General features: G+C 58.4%; 2 protein-coding genes across 7 annotated transcripts; one reads left to right on the plus strand and one right to left on the minus strand.

Annotated features, from left to right (window-relative positions):
- Positions 1-2,773: 2,773 nt before the first annotated feature.
- On the minus strand, positions 2,774-14,232 carry MTCH1 (mitochondrial carrier 1). Of its 2 annotated transcripts, none has more exons than XM_055819736.1 (12): positions 14,006-14,232; positions 13,161-13,245; positions 11,726-11,832; positions 11,203-11,280; positions 10,831-10,888; positions 10,334-10,385; positions 9,475-9,534; positions 6,237-6,330; positions 5,836-5,883; positions 5,589-5,656; positions 4,798-4,873; positions 2,774-4,371 (listed from the first exon to the last, which is right to left on the minus strand). In XM_055819736.1, the coding sequence occupies exons 1-12, from the start codon at positions 14,204-14,206 to the stop codon at positions 4,297-4,299; spliced, it is 1,002 nt and encodes a 333-aa protein (XP_055675711.1). In that variant the 5' UTR covers positions 14,207-14,232; the 3' UTR covers positions 2,774-4,296. The 2 variants fall into 2 exon arrangements, with proteins under 2 accessions (XP_055675711.1, XP_055675710.1); XM_055819735.1 differs by having other exon boundaries at positions 9,475-9,708.
- A 105-nt stretch (positions 14,233-14,337) lies between these two features.
- Positions 14,338-24,911, plus strand: FGD2 (FYVE, RhoGEF and PH domain containing 2). 5 transcript variants are annotated; one of them, XM_055819940.1, is made up of 17 exons: positions 14,338-14,464; positions 15,811-16,116; positions 18,100-18,370; positions 19,036-19,116; positions 19,634-19,782; positions 20,169-20,325; positions 20,455-20,593; positions 21,153-21,211; positions 21,594-21,740; positions 22,117-22,209; positions 22,534-22,613; positions 22,694-22,724; positions 22,833-22,925; positions 23,124-23,249; positions 23,449-23,595; positions 24,006-24,149; positions 24,234-24,911. In XM_055819940.1, the coding sequence occupies exons 2-17, from the start codon at positions 15,905-15,907 to the stop codon at positions 24,462-24,464; spliced, it is 2,160 nt and encodes a 719-aa protein (XP_055675915.1). In that variant the 5' UTR covers positions 14,338-14,464; positions 15,811-15,904; the 3' UTR covers positions 24,465-24,911. The 5 variants fall into 5 exon arrangements, with proteins under 5 accessions (XP_055675915.1, XP_055675914.1, XP_055675917.1 ...); XM_055819939.1 differs by having other exon boundaries at positions 15,862-16,116; XM_055819942.1 differs by having other exon boundaries at positions 15,862-16,116; positions 24,318-24,911.
- Positions 24,912-26,445: the final 1,534 nt, after the last annotated feature.

Here is a 26,445-nt window from a genome sequence, read left to right on the forward strand (position 1 = left end):
AGACGGCTTGCTCACCTTGTAAAACTTTGCGGCATGTGACGCTGCTCCGGCCTCCTCTGGCAGCCTGACAAGAGCCGCGTCGCCCGGCCGCAGAGCGCAGGCGGCTTTTAAGGGAGAAACTCCATTCCTAAAGAGCGGAGAATTAACACGTTTGCAGCAAGGGATGGTGCCTGGGACAACGGCCGCGATGCGGACCCTCGCCGTGCCGGCCCTGCCGTCGGGTCGCAGAAGAGGGAGAGGAGCCGAATCAAAAGCCGGGGAGACTTTTCCCCCCCCTTTCCCAGCTCGCCGGGCCTCCTGCTTCTCCCACGGGATGGGGGAGCCCAGCGCCATGCGAGCGGCGAGGGGGGCGTGGGGGCCAGGGCGCCCACCGGGGAAGGCATCGCGGCCAACGCCGGCCAGCCTGTCTGCCACCTCCTTCCCCCAGGGGTCTCCTTGGGGTGGGATAAAACGCCGCCAGCTCCCCCCAGGAGCACTGCCATCCCAGGAGGGGACAGGGTGGCTCAGTTTGGGGGCATTGGAGGGAGTTTCCCCCCAAAATCAGGCCCGTGGCAGGCCAGGAGCAGCGTGGAAAGCGGCTTCCCCAGCTCTTCGCCTCCTCTCACCAGCCACCGGTGACGGACGGAGCCGCCGCTGCCAGCGTGGCAGTGGCAGGTCAGGCCGCCGCGCCGGGCTCTCCCGCCATGCCCTTCGTGGCCTTTTCTCCTTGTTTCCAGCCGGGATTTCCCTTGTCCAAGGGGGAGGAATCCAGTGGGATCCACCTCCCTCCAGCTTCAGGCAAAGGCCACCCCAGGGTCCGGGGCCACCACGCTGAGGATGTGGCCGGGGACGAGGCCACTGTGCCGCTGGCGCCTGGGGCTGGTCCAAGTCCCCACCCTGAGCATTTCCCGGCACCAGCCTGTCCCACCCCCCCGGCGGCAGGATCTCCTCCATGAGGGTTATTATTTTATATCTATATGTTTTTTAAAGAATGATTTGTCTACGTGGAGCTGGGCACTGTGGGAGAACAGCGCAAACAGCCTTATCGAGGGCAGCCGCGCCGCCGTGACACTTCCTCATGCACGGCTGCAAAACGGGGCCCCTCCATCGCTGCCGGGGCTGGCGAGGGCTGGCGGGGGGGGGCTGGCAGCCCCTGGCCTTCCCACCGACCAGACACCAGGGTGACGGGCACCGTGCAGTGGCTGGCAGAGGTTTGCTGGGCTGCTCCCCTGGGTGGGCAGCGGGGAGAAGCGCCACGGCTGGGCGCGGGTTTGGGTTTAGCTGGAAGGTCTGCAGCAGGACGGCTCTGCCGGGGGTAAAAGGGAAGGGTGCGGCGATCGGGCTGAGCTCCTTCGCCGGGCACGAGGGCTTCACCAGCACCTCACTGCTCCCCAGACCCCACCAGACCCAAGCGTCCGCGCCCTGCGGAAAGTCAGGGCAGCCTTGACCTGAGTTTCCCTCTCCTGGCTGCCGTCGGTGCTCCCTTCTCCCCCGGCCACTGGGAGCAGATGAGGCCAAAGTCCCAGCAATCTCTGGTCTCCACTGAAGGCTGATAAACCGTGCGAGCCCAGAGCAGCAGCGATCTCCACCCATCCTGGTTTTGTGCAGGAGAAATTTAGTATTTAAACCCAAATTTGCTTCCTGGGCAGACAGGGGAGCGCTGGGACCGTAGGGAGAAATCCCCTGCTCCGTGCCCTGGTGCTGGACCCAAATCTCCTCCTACAACCCTTTGTTTGTTCTCCTGACCACAGGTTTCACCCCGGGTCCCCTATCCAGCAGGATCAGGCCCTGTCCCCATCAGCTGTGCTACATGAGCATCAGCTGCAGGACCAGGGAATCTGCTAACGGGGCAGCAATTTAAGGGAGGGGGGTGCCCAGCCAGGGCTTGAGCTGTCTCCTTGCCTGCTCCAGGTGCTGGCCCCGTGCTGGGACATCCCAAAGTGCGGGACATCGAAGAACCAGGGTTAGAAACAGGAGATGAGGAAATATTGAATTATCCTATGAATGGCAGCCCCCTACTTCAAGGTAAAGCAATGCACTGAAAGCTCTGAAATGTGGTTTTCATTTAAATTGACCAACAAAATGCGTGGTGTTTCCAGCAAAGCCTGTGGGTCCCAGTGACCTGGGCAGGAATTGCTGGCAGGATGCTTGTGCCGGTGCAGGTTTAGGCAAAATTCCTCAAAGGAAAGGAAATTGCGGCAGCCGCAGCCAGGCCACGCATGGGGTGTCGGAGGCTTTACAGGCGTGTGACCAGCAGAAGGTGGCTTTAATTTTGAGGGTGAAGGTGTATGTTCCTGAGCAGGCATTGTGGTTCTGGGGGAGGCGATGCCCAGTGCTGGAGGAGGCAAGAAACCAGCTAATGCAGTAAAAGCCCAGCGGATAAGGATCCTGCAAGCCGTGCAGGGGAGGGGGAGCGGCTGAGCCTACCTGATGGGGCTGACACCAGCCAAGGGGCTCTGCCATCCCTTCCAGCAGAGCTCAGGGTCAGTTTTAATTCCAAATATCTACTTTCATGTATATTCTTTCAAGCAGCTGAGCCCCGTGCTGCCTCCACCCTCACTCCAGGTGCTCCCAATGCAGTTTGCTCAGCCTCAAGCTGCTGACCTTCCATGGAGGTGAGGAAGATCAGAGGGAATCTGAGTTTGCAACAAGTGGTGTAGCCCCTGCTTTGGGGAAGAAACCAAGGGAAGTGCCCGTCTTAAATTGAAACCTTCCCTGAGAGAGGGAGCCTGTTATGCAGGGGAAAAAATAAAAAAAAAAAAATAAAAAAAATAATAAAAAAAACCACCCAACAGTTGTTTTACAGCTGTATTTTGGAGCATAGTTAAACCTTCTTTGAAATAATCTCTGGTGGTAGGGAACAGGGCCATGCATTATTTAACTTCTGTTACTGTAACTTAAACTGTATAGGAGGAAGGGAGGACAAACGGGACCAACTTCACCACACTGAAGGGAGCTGGGTGGGGACTGCCAGTCCCAGAATGTTCCAGCACCATCCTGCCAGCCCTGGCTGGGAGGTGCAGATCAAACCTCTCTGATGGAGGAAAACCCCTGGGCGATGGCAGGCTGGGGTCCCCAGAGGACCAGGATGAGATGTGACCCCAGCTGCTGCTCCGGCAGCACACGGGAACCTGCTCAAGGACCACAAAACCTCTTCCCAGAGAGTGCAGCAACCTCTGTGCAAAACTGCTTCGTGGGGGAACCAAAACAGGAAATCTGTCTGGCTGCTGTGACAGCACAGACCGGTGCAAAAAAAAAGTCTCATCTGGGCAGCTGAGAGTAAATCCTGTCCCGCTGCCACCAGTGAGCTCTGCTGCGCTGAGCCGTGCTCCTGTGTGCACCAGGAGCCCTTCGCCCCGATGTCTTACAAGCCTCTGGCCAGCTTGTTTATTCCAGACAGCAACGGACCGAGTGCCCCTCCTGCAAGTCGAACCCTTTGGGGTGTAGCTGTTATCATCAGGACGCTGCCACGCGCGGCTCCGTGTCCGTCGGTGAAGCAGCGACGCCGGGGTTCGGAAGGAGCCCGGCAGGTTCATGGTGAGGCTCGTGCGATGCAGTCACGCCAGTCGAACCCAGGACCCGTCTCCCCTGAGAAACGCGTAGGGGCTGCCCGTCCAGGTTACACCCAGCAGCTCCGTCGGGTGTATCCTCAACGCAGCCTGTCCCGCAGCAAAAAGCCTTCACGGAGCAGCTGGCGCAGCGCGCAGCCCTCCCCGCGTGCGCTCTCCACACCGAGCCCATACCCGTCTCTTTGGGACTGCGCTGCTCTTTGTAGTGGGACTCTGATTCCCTTTTGTGTTTTGATAACTGTAATTTCCCTTTCGTGCCCGTGGGAGGCTGAACCCTCCCTGGTGTTCTGGTACCCTCAAAATATTAAATAAGGTTGATCTCGCCCGGGATGAGCCACCTGCCACAGCACTCCCAGCAAGGCGACCTCAGATCTCCAGCTGCTTCTCAGCTCGGGCTTTTGTCCCTGCACCTCAGGGCTGGCTCCTTCAGTACCTCGGCATTTTCTGGTTTCCTGGACTTTCCCAGTGACTCCGGAGCTACAGCCTGGACCAAAGAGACAAGACAATGCCCTCCTGCTTTCTCTGCTACGTGTCCCGGTTGAGACAGCCGTGAGGATGGAGCTTTGGTCCAGCTGGAGCCTGAAGCCAGATGTCCAGAAGCCAACTCGTTGCTGGCCTTGCTGGAGAGGAGGTGTCTTGCTCTGGCACCACAGACTTTGGATCAAAAAGAAAAAAAACAGAAATCTATCGGAACAAGCTTAGGGTTTCTTTGAGAAGTCCAAGTCGATCGCCTCTCCCTGCCGAGGAGTCAGTCGATGGGGAAGCAGGCGGCTGGCACGGGCGCTCTGCGGAAGAGCAGGCTGGAGCCACGGAACAGCTGCCCCTGAGGAGGAGAGAGCACAGGGTCAGGGCAGCCGTGCCCAGACCCAGCCAGGGGACCGCAGCTGGTTTAACAGGGACCAGCTTGTGCCGGCCGCAGGGCCTCAGCACCCCGGGCTGCTACAGAGGAGAAAGGGGTTCAGCCCCGTGGGCGCTGGGTACTCCCCCCAGGGCTGACCGATGGTGACGGGCAGAGCCACCTCGCTTTGCTGTGTGCAATGTCTTGGTTACAAGTTTTGCACACAGCAAGTTCTGGGCATGTAACGGGCAGACCAGTACTTCCATGCCTGGTACCAGTGCAGAACTGGAAGGATTGAAGTAGGTTACAAAGCGCATCGAGGATGCAGCACAAGCACTTTCTGGGCAGTGCTGGAGACCCCGGGAAGGAGCAGAGGGAGCCCAAAGCCCCGTGTGTGCCCCACCCCCTCACCTGAGCACTGAGATACCTCCAGCAATGGATCCAGGATGGAAACGCAGGAGCATAGGGCGGGAGGCCAGCGCGCAGCCTGTGTGGCAACAAGAAATAGCTGAGACGGTCTGTACAGATCTCACGTTATCCAGACGGGTAACACAAGAGCAGCAGTTAAGTGTAAGCAAGGACACGGAAACGGTGTCCACGCTGGGCTGAAGGCCAAATGACCAGCTCGTTATTTACAATGCAACAGATCATGTAATTTAATTACCCCTGGAGTGTACAAACAAGGAGCGTTACCTGGATACGTTAAGAGTGCAGGACTAGATGCTGTATCTACACCTTCAAAAGCCAACAGATATCAAGAAAATACTAGTAGCAGCGGCTTGGATCCAGTCCCCGTCCCGTAAGCGTGAATGCAGAAGAATTCCTGCGGCGGTGGGACTGGGAAAGCAAGCTTGCTCCTGCTCCTGCCTGCACCCACCACGACGTTAACGGCTTTGCTTTCCCTCGTGCCACCCCCAGAGCCAGCGCGGTCCCTTTGACGCCTTCTGCCTCCGGTCTAGTTCGGATCAGACCGCACCACCACCACTCTCCCTATTTCTCTCCGCTTGAGCTTTTACGCTGCTCTTGTCTGTGCCCTCTGATCTAAAATTATAAGCAACCTGGGACAGGGAACGAGCCAGCTCTGCAAGGTGCCATATAGTTTAGGGTTCCGTATGAAAGCTTTGCGATCGTTAGCAGAGGATTCAGACAAGGGACTGGAAGAAAGGAGGGGAAAGCCTCAGATCTCCGTGTGACGGACGTACCCACAGTTGTTCACTGCCATGAGATCTCCCACGAGAAGGAACGGGTACGTCAGCATGCTCACAGCGATCTGAAAGCACAGAAAACTGGTAGCCTGTCTAATGTTCACCGTGTCAAAGCTATTTCCAGCTTGCATGCTAGCAAAGGTTTGTCGTTTGGATATCAAGTACAAACCAGCCTTTGCCCCCCGACCGTGAGCTCTCACCCCACAGGTGACAGGAAGGGGAGAAACAGCAGTTGCCTACGTACCCCCATCACGAATTTTGTGTAGCTCCGGATCACCGATGCCTGGCTGAACTGAAAGGAGAAACCAAAGGGATTTGTGGAGGAGGCAGATGACACCAGGCTGTCACTCTCACGTGGCATCCCTCCGCGCCCGAGACAGAGGGCGTGGGGCAGGGGAACAAGGCAGAAAGCAACAGCAGCAGCACTGCATCCCAGCTGAGAATCGGGGAAGACTTCTGCTATCAAAACTGATCCCCTAAACTGCAGTTGAAACACAGCCCTGAGCAGACACAGCATCTTTAGCACCTTCATGGGGCTTTATCTAAAGCCGTGTCCTTTCTGTATTACATTAGCTCCTGCTTCCTATAGACTCCTCCCAACTGCAGGTGCTTGGTATGGGGCCCCCATCAGACGCTTCCACTCACGTTATCATCCACCACGTAGGTGTTGATGAAGTGAGCCAAGAGGTTGCAGCACCAGAGGAAGATGACATCCCCCAGGATGTGAGGGACCAAACCGCTGCAATGGCAAAAAGAGGGTGTGAGGTGGAGAATGATCCCAGCGATGCTTCCTGAGGTGCCCACCCTCCCTCCACCAGCACAGAGGAACCCCGCTCCCCCAAAACACATCTTTGCTTTTGGAAGGAAATGAAAGGGAGAAGGGGAGATTGGAGGGCAGGGCTCTCCCAGCCTTCACAACGGTTCTACGTGTGCGTCCAGGGACGGTCTGGAGTAAGAAGCTTGGATCTGCCGTTTGGGCACGGCTCTGCCAAGTCCCCTTGTTCCACCCCAAATTCCTCCTTGGTCCAACTCCTGCTCTGAAACCCAAGCAGGACGCTGATGAAGTGGTGCCATTAAGCACATCTTGCAGATGCTCTTCTGGATGCCGAATGAGCAGCTCATCTCTTTGTGGAATCTCTCTCCTAGAAATTAAAATGAGGGGTGTTGTTCCTGCAAAACCCGTTCTACTGCAAACTGGGACTAACTGGGGGCAGCACTTCAGCCCCTCCATTTTTCCCAGTCCCTGCTGCCACCTGGGAGCGCAGCTGCTTTGGTTTATGCCTCTCATCCATGCACAAGCACCTCCCAGCAGCACAAGCACCCCCAGCTTCTGCAGCTAATGGCACCAAAACATCAAGAAAACATTTCTGAGGGTTCCTCCGGTTTGTCAGTGCTTCAGCAGCATCTGCTGCACCAGTGCAGGCATCGAGCACAGGGCCTCCTCCTCTGGCTGTGCAAAAGGATCCGGGTGTGCGTTAAACCTGTTTCACCAGCAGATGTGCTCAGACAGTTGTGAAAGTGAGCCTGTTAAGAGCCACACGAGTGCTTGCTGGGCTGGGAAGAACAACCTCTGAGCACGCCAGGGCCCGAGTCACTCGTTGCTTCCCAAACATGATGCTGCCCCTTTAGAGCAGGGGACCAGTTTTGTTTCTGGGACTGCGTGCTCCCATCCAGCCAGCTTCACTTGCTTGGAGCCAGGGTTAATACTTTTTGGAGACAACCTGTGTACTGTTGAGGTCCCAGCAGCTCTGGAGATGTAGGTCTTGCGGGGCTAGGCACAGCAGAAGTCTTCAATAGAAGATCTGCTGGCTTAAAAGATGCAATACACAAAGAAATCAAAGCTCTGGTCTGCTTTGCAGTCAGCCTTTAAAAAAACAATCCTCTCTCTAACTCAAAGTCAAGTCTGAGGCAGACTCCTGAGCTGCTGGAGATACAACAGGGGCGTAATAAAGTCCAGAAACAGAGGGCTGGGCCATGGAAGCCACGCAAGTAAAACCCTACTTATCTGTTGATACACTGGCTTGTTTGTTTGATTTGCAATAAGGATCCCACCCCTCCCCCTCCTCCATCATCGAAGTTACAATGGATGCTGGGCCTGAGCTTATGAGATGCCTGGAGACCAAGAGTCTGAGTGAGCTGCAGAAAGGGACTAAAAAAAACACGAATTCATTTGTGCTACAACTCCCACGCCTGGCGAGATGTCCAAGGAGATCTGGACTAGGAGTATTTTTAGAAAATGACAAGTCATTAAAAGCTGAAATGGCAGCAGGCAGATGAGAAAGCCTGCGTGATGTATGGTGATGCAACCCAGCAGGAGAAACCCAGCGCTGGGGAGCTGGGACGAGGCATCTTTGAGCCGACGGCACGCAGCAGCTTCAGGGCCCAGGGAGCACCTTCCTGGCCTGCTGGCAGGCAGAGGACCGCTGCAGATACGTGGGGAAGCAATAAACCCATCCCCTGCAAAGTCTTTACCTCTAGCCAGGCACACGCCCAGGGTGAGCGTGTGCCGCTGTTCCTGCTGCGCAGAGGTTCCAAGGCCACGAGCAACAAGCGCACCACAATGATTTTAAGGGAGTGGAGGTGCTGGGACTGGGTTTGGAGGGCTGAGAGCGGAACAGCAGCGGTTTGGTCCTACAGATGCATTTTGTGTTCCCTTCGCAGCAGTGCGATTTCCTAGCGGGGTGGCAGAGCACGTATAACTTCAGAGCCCTCCTGAGACATTCTGGGTTGTGTTAAAGCCTTTCATGTGAACTATTAAGTTTAATTAGGCTACCGACAGTGTTTATTTTATGTGGATGGAAGGGAATGTGGCGGCTCCGTTCACTTAACTTCCTCGGGAGGTGGAGGAGAGGGAGGGCTGCCGGGCAGCCTGCTCCGGCCATGCCCCGTGTACAAGGAACATCCCAGAGGAACCTGTATTTAATGGAGGAGGCTCGGGGCTGCACAGCTCGGCAGAGAAGCTGTGGGCTGCGGAAGGAAGATGCAGTAACACTCAACTGATGGGGTCTCTGCAGACCCCTTGCCTTTCCCCCTGGGGGAAGGAGGGGGTGAGACCCCCTGCAACTGCTTGCCTCTTCCTGCTGCAGGTATGTTTCATCTGGAGGCCCAAATTTTGTGACTGCAGAGCCAAAGGCATCAGGCCTGAAAACCCCTCCTGACGTTTCAGAGCTGCCTTTACTGTTATCGACGTCACCAAGTGAGTTATCTCCCCACCGGGAGCAGAGGCAGCAGCTGGCTCTGCTTTTATATATATAAGTGAAAGAAAAGGAAGAAGCGTTAAGGGTTCAAGCAGAAACATGTCTGCTAGACTTCCACTTCAGCAACACCACGTCGCTTCACCACACTTCCTAAGAGCTGGAAAGGGGGTTTGGCTCCTCCTGGCCCAGGCAGCAATGCCGCTGACCCGGGCAGCATCACGCTCCCTCCTCACAGGCAAACCTGCTGCTGGCACAAACCACCTGCTCATTACAAGCACCCGCGGTGCTCCTCAGAGGAATGCGCTTCTTATCCAGGCCCTGGCTTTGATTTCAACAAGGGGTCTCATTGTTGCACTTGATCTTGGTGCCTGTTGCACAAACAAATGCTTTAAATGGCCCTTCACTGAAACACAAAGAAGCGTCAAGGGAAAATGAAAGGTAAGAAAAAACACGGGGTTTTCTCTGGGCTCTGCAGGTTTGATTGAAGATAAGATCTGGGGCCACCTTAATGGTCAAACTGGAGCGCTGTCAAAGGCACAGATTTAATCTGCGCTCTGGGAGCGATGAGAGAGTCCTGTGGTCAGACAAGGTTTCAGATGGGGGAGCTCAGTGCGACTCTGAGGTGGGCAGGGCAGCCAGGAGAGCCATCGGACTACGGGAGAAAGTATTTAAACAAACTCACGTACACAAAGAATCCCAGGATCCCTTCTTCCTTAAATATCCTGCCAATGGCGCTGAACACACCGCTGCCAAGAAAGGAGAAGAGCTGTAAGTGTGCCGGGGTTGCTCCATCTCTGTCCTGCGCAGCTTTGCATGCGTTCTGCAGCCACCAGCCAGCAATGCAGCGGGCAGCTCTGCTCTGCTGCTGCTTCTCAACCCACGGAGCATTGTGTCTGCACTCTGCCAGGCTGCAGGAACACCTGGGACAACACAACTTGCTGATAACTGGTTAAATGCTGAAACTAGAACTCTGCTTGGCTTTGCGTGAGCGGATACACATGCCACAGCCACGGCACGTAATATGCTTTGATTAGGCTGATTCTCAGCCCGAGAACCCTGTCCTGCCTCTGGGAACTCGCACTGGCTGTTGTTGGTTAGTTGCAATCGTGTCCAGCATGCTTTCACATGGCTGCACGTGTAGTTTTGCCCTGCAGAGAGGCAGGTATTACTGGAAAAGGTTTGGAGAAAATCTTGCAGACTAGCAGGGCTGCAGCAGCACTTTCTATCACCTAGTCTGCCTCTCTGCTGACTTCCCTTTCTATTAACACCTAAAGCAAAAAGGCAGGAGAGTCACCATGTTATCAGCAGAGGTGAGTTACAGCACCAAAATCCCCATGAACACAAGCTAAAACACAGGGAGGCTGGGGACAGAGCCCAGCCCCACCATGTCCCATCACCCACCCTCTAACCACAGCCCAGATTCACTTTTCTGTCTCCCAAACCTCCTGGGTTGCCACATCCCCCACTGCAGGGAGCACCTGGCACCGCTGACTCCTGGACTCCCGCTTCTGTGTGCCTAAACCCTTCAGCGCTGCAGCCACTCACCTGTATTTTACTTCCCGGCCCACGAACTGGACCATGCAGCGCATAGAGATCACTAGGAGGAAAGAAACACAGGGGCTGACCAACAAATCCAGTTTGGGTTGCAATGGATGTGAAGGACAATGCACCCTGACCCTTCTGCCCTCCCTTCCCTCTGCTCACATCACCACCAGTTCCTCTCAGTGGTCCTCAGTGTTGCAAGACCCATCAGAAACCAGTGCCCTCCCCCTGGCTGTGTGATGGGAAGGATCTCTGGCCCTAACCCCAGTGGGATCTCTAGGACAAGCTCGCGGATGAATGGGAAGAGCGCACCTCACTGCTCAGCTGGGTTAGTCCCTGAAGGCCAACCCAAGCATCTGCCTCCCTAAGCAAGGGCTCAGACCTGCGTCCGCTCTGCGGTTTCGTACAAAGCCGTTTGTGAGAGAAGCGCGTCAAGTCAACAAGGTTTCAGGGCGATCCTGAGCCTGGAGAGGGCTGCCAGGCAGAGGGACAGGACTCACCGTGCAGCGGGTGCGAGACAACCCGGGACACGCACTGCATCATCATCTCGTGAGATGTCTGGGAAGGAAAGGAAAAATCACACCTGTACAAGGAGCTGTGCTGCTCCACCGGCACAGATCAGGCCCTTTCTCTTAGCGTGGTGAAACCCATTTCAGGTCCCTCTTTTGAAATCTGTTCTTGAATAAACCTCTGTTCCAACAAAATATTTTATAGCTGGACACAGAGTAGCTACTGAATACCACAGCCTTTTCACCTACAGTTTCTCTTCAAAAAACTTCACCCGCAGCCCACGGTTTAAGCTTCCTTTGCTCTCCAGGCACATCCCCAAGGCTATCTCCCTGGTCACTCAATGTGCAACATCCACCTCTCACCTCCTTCACCACTTTCCTAAGGGAGGTCTTCACATCGTCCTTGTTAGAAACATGCTCCATGTCTTCCAGTGGAAAGGCCTGAGCGGAGAGAGAAGAAATATATGGTCAAAACGGATGGAGATGCTGATCCACAAACCCTCAGTGTCTGAGGACAGGAGGAAACCAAGAGCAGTTGCGCTCTAGATGGGAGGAGAAGAGAAACAGGCAAGAAGGAACATACGAGAAGGATGGAAAGTAAAACAGGAAAGGAGGGGTCACGAAACTGCTTACAAGAGATAAAAAGCAAGTGGTTGTTCAAATTAAATCAAACTTGTTCAAAAAAAACCCCAGCTTTTGGGGATATGGGCACTGTTCTCCTGTCCTAAGGATTATTCCAGGCCCTTAGGAGATGGAAAGGGATGGGTGCTTTAGCCCTCCACGTGCAGTTGTGGCTGGGCATAGGCACATGCAGACTCCCTGGCTCCCTGCGGTAACACCGGCTGACCCAGCAAGCTGATTTATGGAGAGAGAAGCCGACCTTTACCTTCTTCACGCTCCCCCTGGTGATGGTTGATAAAGTGCTTGAGATGAGGCGAGGAGTAAGACCACGGAAGAGGCCTCTTTTCCCATCCACTTCCACAATGTGTCTGGCTGGGTAAGAAAACACCAGGCTGCCGTCAGCTGGGAACTGGCCGGCTCACGGAAAGCACCCCAAACACCTCCAGCACCCCAAACACCTCCAGCGTTCAACCAAAACCACGCTGGAGCTCAGCGTGGCACGGCAGCCGCGCTGCGGGCCCCACCAAAGTGATTTATTATAACAGCGATAAATAAACTTCACATAGGATGCAAAGAATCCTTCAGTGTTCCCTGTTGTACCTGTCTAATCGGGAAGGATAGCTCCGATATTTTGGGCTGCTACTCGTCTTTTGGCTGGTTTGCTCACCTGAAAGGGCTACGAGGCAGTCTGGACTGAACCAGGGTAGGGAGGGTCACCTCCTCCCTCCACCCCAGGGGTCGGATTCAGGCTTAATATGGATCTCTCCAACCCCAGTTCAGCTCCTGCCCCACCACCTTCTCCCAGGCAAACTTCCTTAGGTCTCCAGGCAGGAAAACAGCCAACAGATCCAATTTCTCCCTGACACAACAAGGTGGAACACAACCCACTACATGCTTGTAGCTACTCACTACTCCTGGCCCCCATCTTCTGCTGTCCCAAGTGAAGCCAGGAAGACTCTGCACATCTCCATCACCCAACGCTCTCAACCTATTGGGAAAATGCCTCTTCTAAAGGGCAGCACCGGCGCGTTTCCTTCCCCCGGTGTCCCAGGACAGGTTTGCAGTGCTTTCCTACCGCTCCTGCACTGGCTGCCCCCACCCCACGGGCACTGGGACCAGCCCAACACTCGGCTTTCGGGACTGTGTACTCCCCCTCCCCACAGCAAAGCCGCTGTGAGAGCAACCCCCAAGGTCGCAGAGTATTCACCTGCCTCTCCTGTGCTGCTCTACCTGCAAAGAAAGAAAAATAGTACTTTTTTTTTTTTTCTTTCTAAATAGACCTTCCCTTTTCTTGGTATTTCTGTTCCTTTAGGGCTCCATCTACAACACAACTGAGCAGGGCAGGGAGCCAGGTTATTGCAGGGCTGTTTTAGAGAAGGAAGACGCTTTGCTAACTCCAACCCACACAGAACCCTCCACCACCAAACCTAAACCCCCGCCACCCTCTCCGCTAGGGTGTAAACCCAGAGTAACGTGTGCCACGGGAAAGGGGATGCAGCACCAACGCCAGGGCTGCCACCTCCTTGTCCCCAACAACAGGTAGGTAAATCTGATGGCCTTACAACTAGGTGTGATGGTTGATGTCTCGCCGCAGCCTCAGGACGATCCCAAGGCGGGGTGGGAGTGCTGCTGGAGGTCGGCAGCTCCCAGCCCCGGTTTTGGGCAGGACCCTGAGCAGGAGGGAAGGGACGTTCACTCACCGTAGGTGAAGAAGCCGGGCAGGTACAGGACTTTCCTTCCCAGGACGTTTCTTCCAACGGTTGGAGGTAGTGGCTCATGTCCAACCTAGAAGAGAAATCCCATGAGCAGGTCCCCGTCCCGGCATTCCCGAAGCCCCTGGGCCACACTGCCTCGAGCCCAGCATCCGTGAGCTGCCAAAGGGCCACGTTCCCCCCATCACCCCCCAATCAACTGGGGTCCCATGCCACAGGCTCCCTAGGGTACAGGGTGTCCTCAGCCCCCCCGTTTTTGGGGTCCCTACTAGAGACATTCAGAATACCCATTATACTGGGGGTTCCCATCCCTCCTTATACAGAACCCCCCATTGCAGGGGGTAGCCTCATCCCCCCTGTTTTTATGGGGTCCCCCCAGCACTTGGGGTCCCCATCCCCTGTCAGGAGGGGGTCCCAATGCCCCCACTGTAAAGGAGACCCCACTGTATGGGGGTCCTCGTCCCTTCATTCTATAGGGGTTCCTATTCCCTGCTATATAAGGAGTCCCCATTATAAAGGTATCCTCGTCCTCCGATTATACAGGCTTCCCCATTCTACAGCTGCCCTCACCTTCCCGTTACACAGCGACCCCCGTTATACAGTGGGGCCTCATCCCCCGTGACACAGGGGGCTCCCCCATTCTATAGGTGCTCCCATTGCTCAGGGGGTCCCCTGTTATATGGGGGGGAGGGTATATATGGCAATCCCTAGTGCATGGAGGTCCCCATAGGGGGTCTATATAGGAGCCCAACACCTCCCGTTATAGTGGGGTCCCGGCCCGCCGTTATAGATGGGGTTCGCGTGCCCCGCCCCCCCCCCCCGCGGCCCCGGACCTGGACGAGCAGCTTGACGTAGAGCAGCGGGTGGCTGGCGGCGGCGAGCCCCGCTCCCAGCACCACGAACAGCCCCTCGGCACCCTCAGCCCGGGCAGCGCCCCCCGGGCCCGCCGCTCCCCCCGGGCCCGCCGCCGCCCGCCCCACGCCACCGCCAGGGGGCGCCAGGGCCACCGGGGGCAGCGGCGCCGCCGCCGCCATAGCCGCCCCCCGCCGCCGCCACTGCGCATGCGCTAGCTCGTGCTGCGTCTGACGTCACCGCGCCGGGCGGAACCATTGCCTGAGGGGTGGGGGGGGAGCGCGGGCGGAACCATGGCGGGAGGGGGGATGGAGCCACGGTGTGAGGGAGGGGACGGCGCGGCCATGACAGGCCGTGACAGGGGCAGCGCGGCCGGGCGAGGGCTGCGGCGGGGAAGGGAGGAGGCAGCGAGGCTTGGGCACCGGGCGGGATGTGGCGAGGTGGGGCCATGCCCTGTGCCTGTTCCGCTGTGGGGTCTCCTCAGAGGGTGGGCTGCAGCAGCAGGGCCGTGAGGGGCTGGCAGTGGGGGTCTGGCAGTGGGGGTCTGGCAGTGGGGGTCTGGCAGTGGGGGTCTGGCTGTGGGGGGCTGGCAGTGGGGGGCTGGCAGTGAGGGGCTGGCAGTGGGGGTCTGGCAGTGGGGGGCTGGCAGTGGGGGGCTGGCAGTGAGGGGCTGGCAGTGGGGGTCTGGCTGTGGGGGTCTGGCTGTGGGGGTCTGGCTGTGGGGGTCTGGCAATGGGGGTCTGGCTGTGGGGATCTGGCAGTGGGGGTCTGGCTGTGGGGGTCTGGCAGTGGGGGTCTGGCTGTGGGGGTCTGGCAATGGGGGTCTGGCAGTGGGGGTCTGGCTGTGAGGGGCTGGCAGTGGGGGTCTGGCAGTGGGGGTCTGGCAGTGGGGGCTGGCAGTGGGGGTCTGGCAGTGGGGGGCTGGCAGTGGGGGGCTGGCAGTGGGGGTCTGGCTGTGGGGGGCTGGCAGTGGGGGTCTGGCAGTGGGGGTCTGGCAGTGGGGGTCTGGCTGTGGGGGTCTGGCAGTGGGGGTCTGGCAGTGGGGGTCTGGCTGTGAGGGGCTGGCAGTGGGGGTCTGGCAGTGGGGGTCTGGCAGTGGGGGTCTGGCTGTGAGGGGCTGGCAGTGGGGGTCTGGCAGTGGGGGTCTGGCAGTGGGGGTCTGGCTGTGGGGGGCTGGCAGTGGGGGTCTGGCTGTGGGGGGCTGGCAGTGGGGGCTGGCAGTGGGGGTCTGGCTGTGAGGGGCTGGCTGTGGGCGGCTGGCTGTGGGGGTCTGGCAGTGGGGGTCTGGCTGTGAGGGGCTGGCTGTGGGGTCTGGCTGTGGGGTCTGGCAGTGGGGGTCTGGCAGTGGGGGTCTGGCAGTGGGGGTCTGGCTGTGAGGGGCTGGCTGTGGGGTCTGGCAGTGGGGGGCTGGCAGTGGGGGGCTGGCAGTGAGGGGCTGGCAGTGGGGGGCTGGCAATGGGGGGCTGGCTGTGGGGGGCTGCCCGTGAGGTGGGGGCTGGCAGCTGGGGGTGGCCGTGGGGCCTGTGGCACTAGCACACCCCTCACCCCTTCCCTCCCTCCCCCCCAGCCCCTCCGGGCAGCAGGACCCGCACACAGCCCGTGTGGGCTCCCGGGGCGCGGAGCACGGGGGGGCTGCAGCTCCCCTGTCCCCGGGCTCTTCCCCAGGCCTCCTGCCCAGCTTGGGCCCTTGCACCGTTCCCGCTGCCGCTCTGGGCTCGGCTCTGCCGCCGCTTTGGGGCACACGGCAAGGTCCCTCCAAATGAACAAACTCCGCGCGTTTTCTCAGCGTTTCTCCTACTTGCAACCTGCTGCGCTTCCTCTTTCCTCTTCCCTTGAGGCCAACCCAGAGCCGAGCTCTCCTGCCACAGAAAGGACAGCGGATGGTCTTTGCCTTGTGCAAGCCCTCATCCCCAAACAATATCCTGGGTGCCAGAAACACCTCGAAGCAGAGAGAAGAAGGGAGCCACAGCCATCGGCACCTGCCCCTGCAGCTCCTTCACACCCAGGACCCTCTCCCAGCCGGTGCCATGGAGGAAAAGGCCGATAATCACCGGAGCGTGTTGAACCTGGCAGCTATGTTTGAAGGGCAGTGGTAAGGAGGGAGGGTCCTGGGTGCTGTGGGTGCGTTAGGGCTCCGCATGGCATGGGTTTTGGAAGGAACAAACCACAGAGGTGGTTTGGAGGCTGTGGAGAAGCGGTTTGCTAGGCGGTGGTTTGCTCTTCTTTAGCACCTGGATCTGCCCCAGCGTCTTCCCCCTGCTGCAGGCGGTGAACAGAAGTGTGAAAACCTCAGCAGGCTGTGACTGACTTAGCTGGAGGTTTCTGCGCCTGGCTTAGGGTTGGGTCGTGGCATGCTGGTTGCCTCCACGCTCGGCACCTTTGCAGTCAGCCTGGCTGGCGAACGCTTTTTCTCCTTTTGCTGTGGACAAAAAGATTTTGGTTTGCAAGTATGTAGGCAGGGCTCTTCCCTGGGAATTAACTGCTTGAGCATCTGGGAGGATCCAAGCCTCAGGCACCAGCCTCGGACTGTCTAGTTGTTTGCAGTGATGTGGATCCTAGGGAGGAAAGAGTTAGGTGCCAGGGTCAGAGCAAGGGGATCTGCCTGGCCCCTGGTGTGGGAAATAATTCTGAGGCTTGGGGCAAGTTATCGTGGTCCATGCCTCAGTTTCCCCATCGGTTGAATCGGGGTACCAAATCTTGCCTTTCCTTGGGTCAGTGAGGTGCTCTTAGTGAGCTTTAATGAGGCTGGGTGGTTAGGCAGATGAGTTTTGCAGCACTTCCTAAAGATGGTCAGCCACAAGATTTCCTTCTGCTCCAGGAGCTTTGCCTGCATCTCTGCTGCATCCTTTGCCCTGGGCTTTGTGCTCTGGATGGCTCCAGAGCACCATGGTTGTCCCTATGGTCCCACAGTTGAAATTTGGCCAGTGATGTTGTTGTGTTGGAACTGTTTGCAGCATTTGATCTGGCTCCATTTCCCTGCTGCAGCATGTTTGTTGTTTACCATGAAGTGTGTGTTTGATTTAGAGGAAATAAAAGTAACGTAGAACTTTCAGAGGAAGCTGGAGAGCCTGGAACAGAAAACAGTTTAGCCCAAGTCAGTGCAAATAGAAAGGGAGAAGTTCCCTGTTGGATCTCAGCTGTGTGCTTAGGCTGCCACAGATCTGGGAGGCACTGGGAGAGACAGAAAAGCCTCTGTGTCACGGAGGGTTATGCCAGCCCCATGGACGGGAGGGGACGTGTGCGTGGCTGTGGGTGCACTCCTGAGCTCACAGATGTGTGCTTATCAGTGTGGGGATGGACCTGCATCCCTCTTCAGAGGAGTGTCTGCCCCTCAAGTCATCTCCTGTCCTCAGCTTCGCAGTTTTATGGCCAGTTTCGTCCCGTTTTTCCCCTCCTCCTCATCCCACGCCTGTCTGCAGGCCACCAGTGGTTGTCTTTCCAGTTTCTGCCCAGAGCAATTTACCACAGACACCAGCTCAGATGACAGACCACTCGCTGTCATCTTCACAGCCTGCGCCCTGTGTGGCATCTTCCCCACGCCTGCTCTGGACCTGTTTTCCTTGTCTTTGCCAGAAAAGGGAAGAGAGAAAACTGCCAATAAACTACCGCTCTGCAAAACCACCTATGCAAGCCTTCCTCTTGGCTGACACCTCTTGGCTCTTTGGCTTTTAAAGCTTCATGCCCAAGGCTGCTGGCTCCCCATTTTTGCTCCACGGTGGCAGCAGGCAGAAAGCCAGAGCCGTGCCAGCACCGCAAAGGGTAGGGCTGTGCTCCGGAAAGCAAATAGCAGTGGGTGGGATAAATGGCAGAGTCGTGCTTTTCTAGAGCAGGACAGGGACTGACCACATCAACATGAGGCACTGGGAGAAGAGAGGCTGGATCCTGGCCCCTTGGAGGATGCGTGGGCTGTGGGACCCCGGTCTGTATCAGCGGGGTTGTAGCGGAGCAAAGCAGCATCGGTGCTGGGATGCTGCTGTGCCTGTTGTCTTTGCTTGAGGATGGTGGCTCTGAGCTGGGTGGCTCAGGCTGTGCTGGGGGAATGGGTGAGCTGATCATGCCGATTCCTCTCTGGCAGGGCTAGCAAATTTGCCCGGAGGGAGAAGCAGGCTCCGCACGACCAGACTGCTGCTGCAGCCAGCCAGCCTCAGCAGCTTCCAGCATCCCCTGCCAGCCAGAGCTTCTCCCAGATGGCTGCCAGGCACCAAGCAGAGCAAGAGAATGAGGAGGAGGAGGAGCAGCAGGGTCGGCGGGGGCTCAGCTTCAAATGCCTCCGTTCTTTCCGACAGAAGATCAGTGAGGACAACTGGAGGAGGCAGCAGGACCCAGGCCTCACGCCTGGCAGCAAGGTGAGCTCTGGAGGCACCTCAGGCAAGGCTGGTGGGTGCCCACGCTCAGGCAGGGAGTCACATGGGCTGGGTGGGTTTGGAGGTCTCTGCTGGCCCTGCAAGGGCTGGTGCATGTGGTGACAGAGGAGTGGCCCCTTCCCTGATGCTTCAGGCACAAATTCCCCATAGTCAGATAGACCCAAGCAGACCTTGTCTCTTCCAGCTCTGATATAACTACGTTGTGGGGGTCAGATGCACAGGTGAGCCCAGCCAGGTCCACCTCAGGGCATCCCTGGGGCTGTGCTGGCCTTTGCCATCTGCAGGCAGGTTTCTGCAGGACTGCGTTTAATTACTAGGTGCAATTATAGACCATGGGGTTAACCCACCTCACCCTGCACCGCTCCTCTGGATCTCTATCCCTGTATTGCTCTGGAAGAAACAGGCAGAGAGGAAGGGGTGACCCAGGAGGCCATGAGCCAGGCTTCCTGACAGCCCCCAAACGACTTTGTTTTCACCCTTGTTTTCACTGCATGCCTTGTAGAGGTCCTTCCCTTGCCCTCACATGGAGCAGGGTCCAGTTTGATGCTGGGCTGTGGTCTGTGAACAGCGGGGAACAGAGCTGAATCCCCTCAGGCTGGTGGGGGTCACGTCTCTGCCCATGAAATTGAGCCCTTCTCCCCTTGCAGGAACCAGAGGAAAAGAAAATCGCTCTGGAGCTGCTGGAGACAGAGCAGGCTTACGTCAACCGCCTCCACCTTCTCGACCAGGTGAGCTGCGGAGCACAGAGGCCCACGCAAGCCTGGGAAGCGATAGCCCTGCTGCCGTCTGCCCCCACCAGCACAGCTCGGCCACTCTGTGCTGACAGACCAGGCAGTACCACAGCGTAGCTCCGCACTCACCGATTTTCATGCACTCTGCAGTGGGGCTTGCACCCTGTGGCAGTGTGTGGGCTCGGTTCAGGGCACGCACAAGCCAGGGGCTGTTTGCTCGAGATATGAAGGGAATGAAGCTGTATAGATAGGAGCCACGTTGGGCTGCTGGTCTTCATGGCGAGAAGATGGGTCTGGCCTTTGCCTTTCTGATACCCCAGAGCTCCAGGGAGCACCTTTGTCCCAGCAAAGCCTTCCATTTCCCTCCTGCTTCTCCCTGGAGGCCTGGGATTTCCCTCCTGCTCAGAGTCAGGCCTTTTCCCTGGGCGATGTGCGATGTGCTGGTCTCGAAGAGGGAATGGAGGATCCTCAAGTGTTTTCCTGACCCTTTTTATTCACCCCTTCTTTCTTCCAGATATTCTATGCGGAGCTCATGAAAGAAGCCAAAAATGGGAAGACAGTCCCAGAGGAGGTGGTGAAAATGATCTTCTCCAACATCTCCTCCATCTACCAGTTCCACGCCAAGTTCTTCCTGCCGGAGCTGCAGAAGCGCATGGAGGACTGGTGAGCTGCGGAAGGGGAGGGCAGGATCCCTGGGTGGCTTTGCCAGGGTGGAGGAGCAGTGATGAATTTGGTCTCCTACCAGGACCAGATCTCAGCTCCAAGTGCCCTTGTGCTGAAAAGCACTTCCTTAAAACACTCCAGCCGAGAGCAGGGTATTTCTGAAAAGGGGGGTGACATTTCAGGTGGTTTAGGGGTGTGCCCAGGCTGGCTGCAAGCTGGAGACATTCCCGTTCTGGAGAGCAGGAAGTTGTAGGGGGACACAGCGGGTCACAACGCTAAAAACCTCTGTCCTCCACCGTGCACAAGCCGTCCCTTCGCTTTATCCCTCGCTGTCTGCCTGCCCCGCCGGACTGAGGAAGCTGGCGGTCTGTGGTTCCATCCTGCAGGAGCTGCAACCCTCGGATTGGGGATGTGATCCAGAAACTTGCGCCGTTCCTCAAGATGTACGGTGAATACATGAAGAACTTCAACAAGGCCGTGGAGCTCATCACTGTCTGGTCAGAAAAATCGCCACCCTTCCAGGAGCTCATTGCTGACATCCAGGTAACGGGCCGTGGCAGGGTGGGGGACCGCAGCAGTGCTCCCCAAAATCTGCTTGCAGGGGGGAAGCAGCGGGGGGTGGGAGCTGCGTTGGTCACTGTTTCTCTCTCCGTCTGCGGTGGCTCTCCCCAGAAGAGGAAGGTCTGTGCTAATCTAACGCTGCAGCACCACATGCTGGAACCTGTGCAGAGGATCCCACGCTACGAACTCCTGCTGAAAGAATATGTCCGAAAACTCCCGCCCAAATCCCCAGACCGGGATGATGCAGAGAGTAAGGGCTCCGTCTGGCTCTCCCCGCTGTGGGGGTTGGGACAGTGGGTTCACAGGGGAAATAACAGCCCCTGACGTTGCACGTGGGCATTGGGATACCTGGATTCTCTCACCAGCTGCCCCGTGCCCTTGGATAAACCTCACAGTCTGACCCTTTTCTAGCAGGGAGGGGGTTAATCTGCCCTTTCGGGGTCTGTGGAAGCCAGCAGGGTGGGTGGGTGGTGTTTCAGGACAAGGACAGTCCCTCCAGAGCATCCCCCAGGGAGACCTGCAGTGGCTGGGGGGCCATCAGACCCCTACAGATAACAGGCTCCCAGTCCTGCTGGGATGGAGTGGTAAACGAACTGGATTTCTGGGTCCGGGGGCCCGACTGTAGCCCACCGCCCAGTCTGGCTGGACCCAGGGGCTTGTGCCGCGTTCCAGGGCCGTTGAGGCTGTGTCCAGGGGAGGACAGCAGCCACCACAGGCGGGCCTCCCCCCCCAGGGAGAGACCCAGGGGCTGTCTTCCACAGCTCCCTAGCAAGTGTTTAACCTCCACCCTCTTTCTCTTCTTGTTGCAGAGGCCCTGGAGATGGTTTTTATGGTGGCCAAGCACTCAAACGCAGCTATCGCCGAGATGGTGAGTGCCTATCCCAGCTGGCAGTGTCTTGTGGCTCGTGGCACGGTGATTTGCCGGATTTCCTCGTGGCCTCATTGCTGTGCGACTCAGTGGACACAGCCATGCCCTGAGCAGGACAGGAGCACTGTGGGTTCAGCAGAAGAGGCTGGATTCTGTTCTTGATGACTGACCCCATCACCCTGGGAAAGTCATGTCTGCAATATCAGCCAGGATGTGACCGGCTGTTTGAGGCTGGGAGCTGCTCTTGAAGATCAGTCTGGGGTGAGAGTGCTGTGCCACCTCTCCCAGTACTCAGCAGCTGGCCTGGGAGGCGGGGATGGAGGGGACCCAGGGTTGTGGCTGCTCAGCTCCCCACACGGACAGGTCCCTCTGCCTCCCTCAGGAACGGCTGCAGAACCTCTGGGTGGTCTACCAGCGGCTGGGCCTCGAGGATGACATTGTGGATCCCTCCAACGAGCTGATCAAGGAGGGGCCGATCCAAAAAATCTCCACCCGCAACAACAGCACATCGGAGAAGTACCTGTTCCTGGTGGGAGCTGGGATGCCCAGGGAAAGGGGCAGGGGGCAGATAAGATGGGAATGGGGAGAGGGGCAGTGCAGCCTGGACGGGGTGTCGCTGGGTCATCCCTGCACAGAGGGGATGAATTCAGAGCTGGGGGATGACATCCCCTGGGTGCAGGGCACCCTGTACGGGACGTGGTTGGGAACATGCTGATCCCTGGGGGTCTGCCACGCTCCCAGAGTGCTCTGCCTCTGCGGGGGGGAGAGGGCTGGGGCAGGAGCAGTCACTCGGTAGGCTGGATTCTTCCCAAGGGCCTGCTCAGCCCCAGGGGGGTGGGGGTCCTAGGTCCCAGGGAAGCCCCCAGCCCTGAGCACCAACCAACCCTCTTCCCCTCCCTGCCCAGTTCAACAACATGCTGCTGTACTGCGTGCCCAAGGTCATCCAGGTGGGCGCTGAGTTCCAGGTCCACCTCCGCATCAACGTGGATGGCATGAAGGTCAGACAGGCACCTTGTCTTTGTGCTTCCCCCAGGCCGCGGCTTCTCCAAAACGCGCCCTGCTCTGGGTGTGATGTGGCTGCTGCCCTGCGCTTCCTCGGAAAGGAGGGAGGAGCTGGAGCCGGGGGTGGCTTTGTGGGTGAGGAGGGCTGGCTGCTGTACGCTGATCTTCTTAAATAGCAGCGAAATCTTGTGCTTGTGGGATTGAAGGGACTGAAGGGCTTGTGCCTGAGGGAAGTCCCTGTCCCCCGCATCATGAAGGAGGGTCCCTGTGTGCTGGAGGTGGGTTCAGTTGCTCCACATCCTTTCTTCGGTCTCTCTCAGGTGCAGGAGCTGAATGACACACAGTTCCCTCACACCTTCCTGGTCTCGGGAAAGCAGCGGACGCTGGAGCTCCAAGCCAGGTAAGGGGGAGGGGGGGAGGGTTCTGCAGACCCTCAAGGAGGAGGGACAACGGCTTATCCACCTCCCTCTTTGTACCCAGGTCTGAAGAGGAGATGAACGCCTGGATCAAGGTACCACCGGGCGCTGGGAGAGGCGGCACACCTTACTCACCCCAGCTGGATGTCCTGTGTCAGGGGCAGCCCCCACAACTGCCCCTCCAGCCCTGTCTTCCCCTCTAGGCCTTCCAAGATGCCATTGACAGGAAGGAGAAGAGGACTGAGACCTTTAAGACAGCAGTACCTGGGCTGGAGACGGGCACCCCCGCGTTGAAGGTAACCCTCCTGCCCTCCTCGTGCCTTGTCTGCCTCCAGCACCCCCTCTGCACAGCAGCTCAGCAGAGTCCACCAACAGAGCTGGAGGGAGGCTGCGGGTGGGGAGAAGGACTGAGGAGAGGAAGGGGTGAGAGCAGAGGGGCTAAAGCCTCCTGGCCCGTGGCTAGCAGGCCCAGCAATGCAGTCTCCCACCCCCAGACAGAGGAGCTGGGCCGCCGAGCTCCACAGTGGGTGCGAGACAACCTGGTGACCATGTGCATGCGCTGCAAGGAGCCCTTCAATGCTATCATGCGCCGGAGACACCACTGTCGAGCTTGTGGATACGTGAGCTGCCTCGTCTCCCCCTCTTCCCTCCCTCCTGGCCCGCTCAGGTGCTGCTGGGGCAGGAGCTCACCTCTCCTACGCCTTGGACCCCTTTCCCCGGGCTCAGGGTTGCTCCTGCCCCTTGGCTCCTCATGGAGTTGTCTCTGGGATCCCCCAGCCCTGCCCCAGTCTCACCAGTGTCCCTGTCTGGTGGTTGTAGGTGGTGTGCGCTCGCTGCTCTGACTACAAGGCCGAGCTACAGTATGATGGGAACCGCCTGAACCGCGTGTGCCAGGAGTGTTACGTCTTCCTGACGGGCCACTTGATGCTTGAGGACCGGGAGGGGAAGCACAAAGGCATCCTGGAGGTGAGCGCTGCCCCTCTCTGCCCACCCTCCCTGGGCCCTACTCCCCTGTCCCTGTCCCTCTGAGCTCTGCCACCCACCCTGGTCCCCAGCCTCGCTGGCACAGCCTGGCTGCGCGCCTGCAGCGGGAGGGGTGGGAGTCGCTCCTGCAGCACTTGGAGGGTCCCTGCTAACTGCGGGGCTGGTGGATGAGCTGAGCGCCCTCCCTCCTGCTCTGAGCCCAGGACTGGGCATCCAGGGCTCCCCCAGCTACAGGATCTCAGCGGGACCCTCACAGGCAGGACCACCCCTCACCTGCCCCTGGTTTGGGGGGTTTTGTGGAGCAGGCGGTGAATTCCCTAAGAAAGGACCTTCACGCCCTTTCTGCTTCCCGCACTGGCTATTTAGGGATTTTGGGGGGGGTTTTTTGACAGAAGGGAGCTGCAGAGGTATCAGGCAGGAGTTTGCTGTGCAGTTCCCTGCAGCTGTTGGACAAGAACGGCAAGGGGGGCATGCGGGGCTGGTTCGTGATCCCACAGGATGATCCCCTCGTGCTGTACATCTACGCGGCCCCCCAGGTAAGGCCCAGCTCAGCACCACCTGCGAGGGACATCCCGGTGTGCCCATCCCCTGCCTCTCACCGCCGTCTCTGCTCTTGGCAGGACATCCGAGCCCACACCTCCATCCCGCTGCTGGGCTACGAGGTGAGGGACCTGCCGCAGGAGCACTCCCGCCACCTCTTCCAGCTGGCACAATCCCGGCAGCTCTACACCTTTGTGGCCGACACCGAGGAGCTGAAACGGCGCTGGATGAGGGCCATGGCGCGCTCCGCCGCAGGCATCACGGACCTGGAGGAGGCTGAGGACGTGGACTCCTGCAATGAAGCAGAATGAGGCCGTGGCCACCTCCTGGGCTGCCTGGTGGGTCAGACCTCCCCCTGCCCGTCCCGCTCACGGCTGGCTTCGGGCAGGTCCCAAACCTCTGCGTTTTGGGGTTTCCTCACGTAAAGGACAAGGTGGGGGCACATTTGCCACCGCACAGACAAACCAGATCCCCCTTCCCCTTCGTCTATGCTCTCTGCACCGGCCGGAGGCGATGGGGGTCCCCGAGCCGTGAGGTGGAGGGAGAGCCAGGGGGTTTTGGGGGGCCTGCGCCCCTGCGGCCCGGCTGTCCCCAGCGCGCTGTGCTGTGCCGTACCGCCGGCTGCCGCGCGGGGGCAGCACCGCCTCAGCCTTCCTCCCGGCCCGGCTCCGGCCGGGGGATGCCGCAGGGGGGATGCCCACCTTTGGGAAAGCATCTTCGGAGCTGGGACTGCTGCGATAAATCCTACCTGCAACCCCCCTGTGCGGTCCAAGGAGCTTTTTTTTTTTTTTTTTTTTTTTTTTTTTTGGGCGGGTGGGAGGGTATTTACCAGAGCGCCCTGTGGAATTGTCACCGGGGCCCCACATCGCCTTACCCATAGCCAGCCCCGGTCTGGCACCCTGCAGAGACCCAGTTTGTAGGTCACCCTCACCTGGCTCAGGGCCCCTAGTGCTGGATTTGGGATGTCCCTCTCCCAGCCTGTCACCGCTCCTGGCCTCACACTGCTGCAGTCCCACGTGTGGGGGTACCCCTTAACCACAGACACCCCCAGCCTGCGGTGCTGAGCCAGCCCACGCTCCCATCACAGACTTACCGTGCAGCCCATCCTGCTCACGAGCACCTTCCACCCTCGTACGTCTCTTGGTCACTCGTTTCCTCGGGAGGAAATGCTCTGGGACAAGGCTGGGTCACACAGGTGATGCTGCTGCACTGGTGCTGAGCAGCAATGCTGGGGCGACACGAGGGAATTCCCCTCTCCATCGTCAGCGTAATGAGCACCTCTGGTCGTTTCACACAGCGCTGTGGGCTGCAGCCCCACGTTTTTCTCTCTGCATCCTCCTTAGCTCCCAAAAAATGTTGCCCAGGCAGAAGTTGCCTCTTCTGAGCCCAGCAGAGGCTGAAATGGGATGCGGGAGCCTGGTGCGTGGAGCTGCGGGAGCCCGCTATCCCAGGCAGGCAGGGAGGGCTCTCCCTAGCAGGCAGGGCTTGCTGCCTGCACCCGGATCACGCAGCGGCTCCAGCCCACCAGCCAGAAGCACAGCACCCTTGGGCAGAGCCCAGCAGTGTCACAGGCTAAACGGATCCATGGGCAGTGGGAAGCGAGTTGGAGCCAGACACTGCAAATGGGGACAACCCGCAGGGAAGGGATGGGGGCGCAAAGGTGAATCGTAGCCATCAACACTCTGGGGGGCTTTGGGAGCCTGGAAAAAGCTGTGAGCATCATCCTCCTCTGTCTGCCCAGCTCAGCTCATCCCAGGAAAGGGCAAACTGGCAGCTTCATCTCCTCCAACTTGAGAGACACCATCATGGAAGGGGGAGAAGAGCTAGATGTCAGGGGGAGAGCTCTGCCGAAGCAGTTGTCCCTCAGGGTGCCACCCACTTTGGGGCTGAGCCCAGAAGCAACCAGCTTCCACCCCAAACCCACCCTCACCTCCCACCACTGCCTCATGTGAAGGGGAATCCCCAGCACCCAAGGAAAAGCCGGGCAGCACAGGGTGCTGGTTGGGGAGGGGGAAAAAGCAGGCAAAGGGGAAGCCTGCGGGGCTGGAAGGCTCTGCATGGTGGCCTTCCGCCTCGGCGTCACCTCTGTGTCACTGAGGAACAAAACAAGCCTGGAGCGTGGAGCTGCCCTCAGCCTGCAGCTCATGAATGGGCCTAAGAATAGATTTCCTGTTTACTGACCAGAAATCACTTCTGGGGCAGAGGGCACCTGGGTGCTATTTTTACCACCTCCTGCCCTTCTCCTTCCCAGCCCCCAGCCACCCTCGAGCACCACTGCCCCGCTGCAGCACC

This window comes from Falco peregrinus, chromosome 16 (genome assembly GCF_023634155.1).
Source record: "Falco peregrinus isolate bFalPer1 chromosome 16, bFalPer1.pri, whole genome shotgun sequence".
NCBI lineage: Eukaryota > Metazoa > Chordata > Aves > Falconiformes > Falconidae > Falco > Falco peregrinus.

Coding starts and splice junctions, on each gene's coding strand:
- MTCH1 (XM_055819735.1), bottom strand. CDS start 14,206: ATGGCGGCGGCGGCGCCGCTGCCCCCGGTGGCCCTGGCGCCCCCTGGC. Junction 13,246..14,005: donor ACGTCAAGCTGCTCGTCCAG/GTCCGGGGCCGC, acceptor TTTCTCTTCTAG/GTTGGACATGAGCCACTACC. Junction 4,874..5,588: donor ATGGCAGTGAACAACTGTGG/GTACGTCCGTCA, acceptor GTTGCCACACAG/GCTGCGCGCTGGCCTCCCGC.
- FGD2 (XM_055819940.1), top strand. CDS start 15,905: ATGGTCTTTGCCTTGTGCAAGCCCTCATCCCCAAACAATATCCTGGGT. Junction 22,926..23,123: donor CGGGCACCCCCGCGTTGAAG/GTAACCCTCCTG, acceptor TCCCACCCCCAG/ACAGAGGAGCTGGGCCGCCG. Junction 24,150..24,233: donor ACATCTACGCGGCCCCCCAG/GTAAGGCCCAGC, acceptor TGCTCTTGGCAG/GACATCCGAGCCCACACCTC.